The sequence below is a fragment of the Anastrepha ludens genome, chromosome 4 (genome assembly GCF_028408465.1).
Source record: "Anastrepha ludens isolate Willacy chromosome 4, idAnaLude1.1, whole genome shotgun sequence".
In the NCBI taxonomy this organism is placed as follows: Eukaryota; Metazoa; Arthropoda; class Insecta; order Diptera; family Tephritidae; genus Anastrepha; species Anastrepha ludens.
Genome location: NC_071500.1, coordinates 37,318,948 through 37,326,924, shown reverse-complemented (window position 1 = coordinate 37,326,924; position 7,977 = coordinate 37,318,948). Strand labels below are relative to the sequence as shown.

The window sequence follows — 7,977 nt, the reverse complement described above, 5'->3', positions numbered from 1 at the left end:
GAATATTTGGAATAGTAGAAAAAAGTAAGTTAAAAAAAACATATTTTTCCTTTGTCAAATGGCAATAGTAAGAAAATGTGAATATCCACATTTTTATGTGGTTGTGTTTTTCTTCTTACAGGTCGTCTTCAGCGATGAATGCCGATTGGAAGCGGTCACAAAAACAGCAAATTTTGTTCGAAGAAGAGCCGTAGAACGATATTCTGAAGATTGTGTGCTTCCAAGGGTCAAACGAAATATTAGTTTAAAATAAATATTTTCAATGCAAAAATCACAAGAAGCTTTTAATAAAATCAAATATGTAAACATTTTTAAATGCTTTAAAACCGTTTGCTTTTTATTCGCTCTCAAAGCTATAAATATTATATGTAATTTTTATCATCGGCCATAATTCAATGGCCAGGTACTGCATATACCTACAATATAAAATATGTTGGTAACAGAAAAGAATTCCTTAAGTTAACAGCCATCATGCCGAATCATGTGGTTTAATTCGGCGTAATCTTTGGGTTAGGCCTGAGTTGTGAAGGAGTTTATAAGCTTCCTTAGTCACGTACCTTTGAAGTCTGAGGGAGTGAGCTTCTGCTTGCTTTTTAACTTCTTCAGCGCCAGTAGAGGTCCTGATATCAGGAAGTTTATCTTTATTGCGAACGAACCAGGATGAGTTAAGAATAACTCAAAGGATTTTAAACTGGATTTGTTGAAGTATGCACTACTTTAACTGGCACAACCCCGTAATTGCGCGCCATCGAACCGCACCGGTTTTATAATTGTTTTATATTTAAGTAGTTTAGCTATTTTGTTATATATTTAGGGAGCTTTGATTTTCGTCCAATTCGCCCTTTCATCTTTACCTTCAGATGGATTTCATGTCGTTTATGTTTTAAATTCTCCTACCAATGTTATTGTTGCAATTTGAAGTTTGGCTGCAGTATCTTCAGCATTTTTTCTAATTGCTGTGATGGCAGTGTCGTCGGCAAAAGTGGCGATCAAGCTATTCAGGGGTATCGGCAAGTTTCTGGTGTACAATAAGGATAAGAGCGGACCAAGAATACTTCCTAGCGCCACACTAGCTTTTATTTTTTCAAGGTTAGAGTATTCAGGTTAGAGGCGCGAAGGATATTTAGAAGTCATGTCTTTAGTTTGTCATTTAAACGTCATGCCAAACCTTGTCAAAAGCTTGTGTGATGTCCTAGAATACTGCTGAAAGCACGTTTATCTGTTCAAAAGAGTTTTCTGTTTCAGCTATAATTCTGTGCTTCTGTTCAATTGTTGAGTGCTTACTACGAGACCCAAAATGAGAGAAGGTAATCATTTTTTTTAATTGGTGTCAAGTCATTGCGGATGAGCTTTTCAAACGCTTACCAATTTGAGGCAGCAATGAGCTTAGTCGGCATGAGAAAACCAAATGCAGATATTTTCTCGGTTCTGAAATCATTATCATTATTGCAACTTTCCACAGGCTTGGAACGTATTGAAGATGAATTGACTGATTAAATCACTTTACTATTTTAACCAAAATTATATTGTATAAGTTAACTTTTTTAATACCTCAGCTGTAATTAAATCGATCCTTTTTTATTTTTAGTTGTTTTACTTGTCTTTTGAGTTCATTTATAGTAATGAGGTGAGAAGAGTTTTGATCCACGTAATAGTAGTATAGGTACTAATAGTCACATTGATTTTCCTTGGCAAAGTTTTTGGCAAGTGGTGTCGCAATAGCCTTGTTCTTGTCACTGCTTGTTTATGTGATGTCTATTTTGATTTGAGCTACATGGCAGTTTGGTCTTTTCAATTATTTGGTACACTTCAAAAGTGAGTATTCACCTTTTATATCAGGTTTCAAGCTTGAAATGTATTGACTTGATTTTTAATATATTAAAATTTAAAATTGATTTGTTTTTTAATAAAATTAAGTTCACTATTCAATTCCCCTAAAGCTTTGTTAAGTTTGGTTTTGTCACTAGGGAAAAGATTTTGTTGCCATTTTAGGTGTCAGTTTATTTTGTTTGTAATAAAATAAATAAATAAATCTTTTGTAAAGAGAAACATTTTTTTGTCCGTTCTAAAACCAATTAACCTTAAAAAAGTATATTTTATTTTTTGTTAAATTTTTTTTTTTAATTTAGTTGTAATAGAAAAGTTATCTGACTATTTTTGAAGTGGTGGTAAATGATAAGGATAACAATGCAAATTAGTAATAAAATAGCTCAAAACTTAGTTTATTTTCGAAATTATCAGCGCGTTATTAAATTAAAAGTGGTATGCAATAAAAGAAAAAGTTTTTCCGGTAATATACACTCATAATTTGGTGTAACTCCTGGCGCAGCTCCTGACAATGCATCACCGTTTTAAGAATACACCAAATTGGTAACTAGTGGATAAATAACGGTTAGCAAATTGATGGTAAAAAATTGGTGTCTCCTAAAAATAAGAAATTAGCCATTATTCATCTTAAACGTGGTTCAATGAAATAAAGAACTATAGCGGACTTAACCCTACTGGCCTTATAAAAACTGGAGTTTTAGTAACAAAACTTTTGCTTACATACATACGTATGTGTATAGGGAAATATACTTATGTGCACATTAGAAAAAACAGCAGATATGTCTGCATATTCAACGCATGTTTAGTGAATTTTAGCTAGGTTCATTTTTAATGACTTTTTTATTATCTTATGTTATTCAATAGTACAATATATGCCAAATATCCTCTCAAAGTTTTAACTCAATTAGTTTAAATAAGAACCTTGGAAAGTTAAGCTCAATAGGTCGGGTAGGTCTGTTGCACCGGAATTATTTAGTTTTATATATTTTTGAATTCGATTGACTTGATTTCTCTAAAAACAATGGGCATGTCTGGTTCAACTTTTTGCATTGAATGAGATAAGATTGACTAGGATTTGAGTAAATGAATTTTTTTATCAAGTCACATAAAAGTCTATACGTAGTTGAAGTTGAACTAAAAGTTGTATGTTCTTGTACTCAATAATGCCAAAAATTCGTGTTTCCTAGGTTCAGGCACAGGCTATATGTAACTACAAAAAAAAATATGGTGTTATCAATTTCATATGAAAACCACACGAACTTACTCTGACTGGCCCCAATGTTTAAATTATCTATCTATTTATAGGTGCGCAACTAAGTTCCAGCTGTTTGTCAATAGATGCCGCCAGCAGTGTCTGCTAGTCGATTCTAACATAACCTAAACATCATAAACTAAGCTTAGACATATCGTACTTGTTACGTTAAAGCGTAACAACTCAGAATTTCCAAATTTTAGTGTTTTGCAAGAAAACATTGTACAGTGGTCATCTCTACCCACTGTAAAAATCGTTCAGTGGTTTGTCTAGTCTTTCATTAAAAAAACCGTTGTGACTCTCTCTTTGTTTTCAGGATGACTTCTTTTGTCTCAACTAAAGAGTTACATTTTTCGTTGTCTCCAAGTGTTTGAACAAATTTGTGTCACATAAAGTGTAACATTTTGAATTGTGCCTGTTTACAACCAAACGGTTTGTTTAAAATATACCACTAAGTGTATAAAAAAATTTCAGGAAAAGCGTAACAACTCAAAAATTTGTTATTTTAGCGCAGCTACTAAACAAATAAGAGTGAAACAACCGTTATATTGTTTTTAATGATATTTTCGTGCAGATACATATTTTTTTCTTTCTAATATATAATATTATTAATATTTACGGAAACAGTTTTTCGTCTCTACTGAAAATGTTCAGATTTTGAGTTGTTACGCTTTAACGTAACAAGTGCGTTATGGTAAACAAACTGCTTCTACAAATTAGTGATTTTGTTTTGGTATCATATGCTTTTGGTTTTGTGAAAATGTCTGATTTTTTGCCGAATAATCATCATTAGCGGGAAGTGTTGATTTTCCTCTTTCATTCGAAAAAAACGCCGGCTGAGCTACAAAAAGTTTATGGAGATGCTGCTTTAAGTGAAAAAACGTGCCGAGATTGGTTCTGTGGTTTCAAAGGCGGTGATTTTAATGTTGACGACCGTCCGCGTGAAGGAATGCCAAAAACCTTCGAAGCCGCTGAATTGGAGGCATTGCTCAATGAGTATCCGTGGCAAACGCAAGAAAAGCTTGCTTCAGTATTAGGAGTTACCCGCCAATCCATTTCCAAGCGTTGCATGCATTCGGAATGATTCAGAAACAAGGGACTTTGGTTCCTTATGAGATAAGACCAAGGGGTGTTGAACGTCGATTTTTCGCCTGTGAACAACTGCTCCAGCGGCCAAAAAGGAAGGGTTTTCTTTATCGCAACATGACGGGTGATAAAAAAGGTTTCATTACAGCAATCCAAAGAAAAGAAAGTCGGTCGAAAATTTACGCTGCGAAGGTTATTCTATGTATTTGGTGGGACCAAGTTGGTGTTATTTATTATGAACTGTTAAAACCAAGCGAATCCCTCACTGGGGATCTGTATCGACTTCAATTGATGCGATTGAGCCGAGCACTGCGCGAGAAGCGGCTGCAATACGCGGAGAGGTATGAAAAAGTGATTCCACAGCATGCCAATGCTCGGACTCACGTTGCCAAGCCCGTTAAAACCTATCTCGAAACAATGAAATGGGAAATCCTACCCCACCCGCTATATTCTCCAGATATTGCCTCGTTCTCACCTGTTCCGATCAATGGCTTATGGTCTAGTTCCATTCATATGAAGACAAAAAAATGGCTTGATCCGTGGATAGCCTCAAAAGATGAACAGTTTTACCGCGACGGTATACGAGATCTACCAAAATGATCTGAAAAAGCAGTAGTTATATTAGAAAAATATTTAAGAAAACGTGCTTTTTAAGTAGTCGATACACCCTCAATGTGATAAAATTACTATAGAATTGAAGTTATATGGATTGCGTTTATCAATTTTGGTACTAAACGACAACGAAACAGCGGAATTATTAGAACTACAGTACTTGTTACAAAAATGCTTCAGAAATAATGGAAAGTAAAAACTTAGCAAGCAAAAAAAGGGGAAATTTTACAAGTAGGCTATGAAGAGTAAAAGGCGTCTGATAAATTATTATTGTAGGTACTCTTTTCGTCGTTGCGATTTTGGTGATTGAAGTAACGAAGTGATTCGGTAACATACACATATATAGAATATATATATTCCTAAAGGAGCATTGCTTTTTAGTATAAAATAAAAAGAATAAGACATCACTTTAGGCCTTCAGCCGCATCGTCATTAGGAAAGAAAACATAGCTGCGTTTTTCATATATGAGTATGTGATTAATTTAAACAAATTTTATTCAATACAATAAAGAATCGCATTTAATTTATTTAATTTAAATTTTAATTTATTTAATTATAATTTTAAATAAAACTAAGACTTTCAGAGGGAAACATTTCTATGAAATTCTACCCCGTTTCCCACTTTATATATGACAATGTCAAGACGTGTGTAGTGCTGAATACTCCATGCTTCGTAACTTCATATGTGCTTTCTCTGAAATGAAATATGTAGGAAAAATTGGATGGTAATATTTAATGCATTCACAACTTTATTTTGCTTTAGTTAGGCGAGAAACAATGTGTATTTATTATGAAGTGATTAACTAAGGGATAGTTGGGCACTGTGCACTTTGGAGAGTCCGTTTACACCTAATTTATTTGAGCTTGATAGGTCGCAGGGTTTGCAGAGCATACCGATATAACCTTTTTGTACGTTTTTTGCGACTCGAAACTTGTAGGAGTCTTAGAAAGTGTTTCTCTTACTGAGAGGAGCTTCTTCAAGCAATGTATTGGCTTAGATGACTAAGAGCGAAGTTCTCTCATAATATGTGAGAGTGTGTCTAGGGACTCGGTTGAGCACTGAGCAGCGCCGTCAATTCCTGGGCTAATAAATAGCTGATAGACGAAATTGTGGTGAACAGATTTTTAAAGGTGTACTCTTTATTTGGCTCTGAGCCAATTTGACAAAATCAGCTGATGGGCTGACGTCACTTGGAGTGCGTTTACACAAAAACTCAGATCGTGTTTGTGATATATGTAAAAATCTACCACTGAGTCTTCGTAAATTCATATAAAATGATCGTGCCGGATCCCCTGTGCCGTGGCAACCGAAGTTCTCCTCACAATTTCAACTATCACCATAGTGAAAGAGCAAACTTGGCAAATTTATCATCTTTAAAAAATTGCATATGAGAAGAAAATGAGCCTTGAGCGAGCAAATGAGTCTTGAATATTGTCAAGTATGGCATTTGCAGTAGTACGGGGAATGCAAGGATGATTACCAGGTTTACTATTTAGCTAATAGTGGAAAAAGCAATTGTGAGGGAACTTCGGCTGCCACGTTACAGAGGATGCGGAAGCCGATTTCTGCACGATCATTTCACATGCATTCTTACACTGGTCCAAGCAGTCGTTGTTCAGACTTGCCGAAGCGTCATTAGTTTATTTTTCTTCTATACCACTAATACAAGCTAAATATTGTTAAACACATTCCAAGTGAATTCAGGCCATCAGGTGATTCTCTCAAAATCCTTCAGAGCCAAATAACGTTCTACTAAATATTGCAGCTCACCTCTAAAAATCTTTTCACTCAGTGCACTCTTTCAATTTATCGTTTGAGAGACGCAGGAATCTGCTTAGGAAATGAAATGGTAAGCAGAAGCCTTACGTGCTGTATACCAAGCGGGATGAAAATTAGGCGCAACTCACTTCAGCAACAAATTTTAAATTAAAAATGCTATCGTATTTACCCAAAAATATGTCAGCAATATAATCAGTGCAACGAAAATAGCACAACCACCTATGATACTGTATATGAGTTTGGAATCCTCGTGATCGTTCGTTATAACATCTTTTTTATATTGTTTTTTAATAAATTTATTTATTGCACGAATAGTTTCCAGTCGTTTTATTTTATCCGTTACATTTATAATGCTACCTTCGGCCGGATATGCTTCTTCGTCAGCTATGATTTCATCTGTTGCTTTACCCAGTGTTGCACGCACATCATTACTTCCATGCTCAACGATAGCAGCACACATTGGCTGCATTTGATCGCCGCTTCCACTTATCGGTTCATACCAAGTGTAGCCTGGCGCACATTCGCAAAGATCTGCCAACATGCAAGTGGCGTTATCAATACAAGGTTGAAGCGCACAATTTATATTTCGTGCAGAAGATATTTCAATATGTTTCATGGCTTCAGTTGTGGTTTCATCCATTGTAGTCTTATGCGTTGATATGTTTATTATTGGAAGTGGTGTGGTGAATTTTATTAAATCGCCTTTGGTTGTTGCTGTTTTGAGGAGCGTTTTTTCATTTTTTACTACATCCGATTGAACTACAAGTGTATTTGTTGTAATTTTTTCCGTCGCAGCACTTCGGCTTGTTGTTGTTATAGTTAAGATTTCTTTATCTACAAAGCTCGCTGCTGTAGTCGGAGGCATTTTAGTAATTTCATTCAATCCTTCACGCTTTGTTGTGTAATTTTTCATTTCTTGGCTTTTGTTTAAGTCATCTCTTGCCTTTCCATCTTCTACTAGCGAAACTGTTGCATGTTCTACTATATTATCAATTAAGTGAGTTCCATTCTGAAGAGTATTATTTATGTGTATTAGCGCGTGCGCTACTTCCTTATATTCCATTGCTTTTATTGTTGTCGCTGGTATCAGCTCTTCAGCCGTAGACGAATCAGTTGTACTCGTATAATAAACTTTACTTTGCATTGTTTTACTAATCTCCTTTTTCAAAAGTTGATTTACGGAATTCTCAGTATAATTGACTAAACTTTCATTATATGCGGGTAATGCCATGCAGGGTAAAAATGTTTGTTGTCGCACAAAAATCAAAAATAAGATATATGAAATGTGAAACATTTTTGGTTTATATTTTTATTTAAAATTTCGAATTTTCTTTGCTCGGTAAAACTTGTGGTAATTGTGTTGCGCGGGCGGGTGCCAAAATCAAACTAGTAAAGAATTCATTGGTACACAGCTTTTTAA

At 34.9% G+C, this 7,977-nt stretch overlaps 1 protein-coding gene across 1 annotated transcript; it reads right to left on the bottom strand.

The window, feature by feature from the left end:
• Positions 1-5,368: 5,368 nt before the first annotated feature.
• LOC128862140 (uncharacterized) lies at positions 5,369-7,718 on the bottom strand. The gene is made up of 2 exons (XM_054100602.1): positions 6,727-7,718; positions 5,369-5,471 (listed from the first exon to the last, which is right to left on the bottom strand). The coding sequence occupies exons 1-2, from the start codon at positions 7,699-7,701 to the stop codon at positions 5,457-5,459; spliced, it is 990 nt and encodes a 329-aa protein (XP_053956577.1). The 5' UTR covers positions 7,702-7,718; the 3' UTR covers positions 5,369-5,456.
• Positions 7,719-7,977: the final 259 nt, after the last annotated feature.

Bases quoted from the DNA above. Each gene is read 5' to 3' on its own strand.
- LOC128862140 (XM_054100602.1), bottom strand. From the start codon at position 7,701: ATGCAAAGTAAAGTTTATTATACGAGTACAACTGATTCGTCTACGGCT.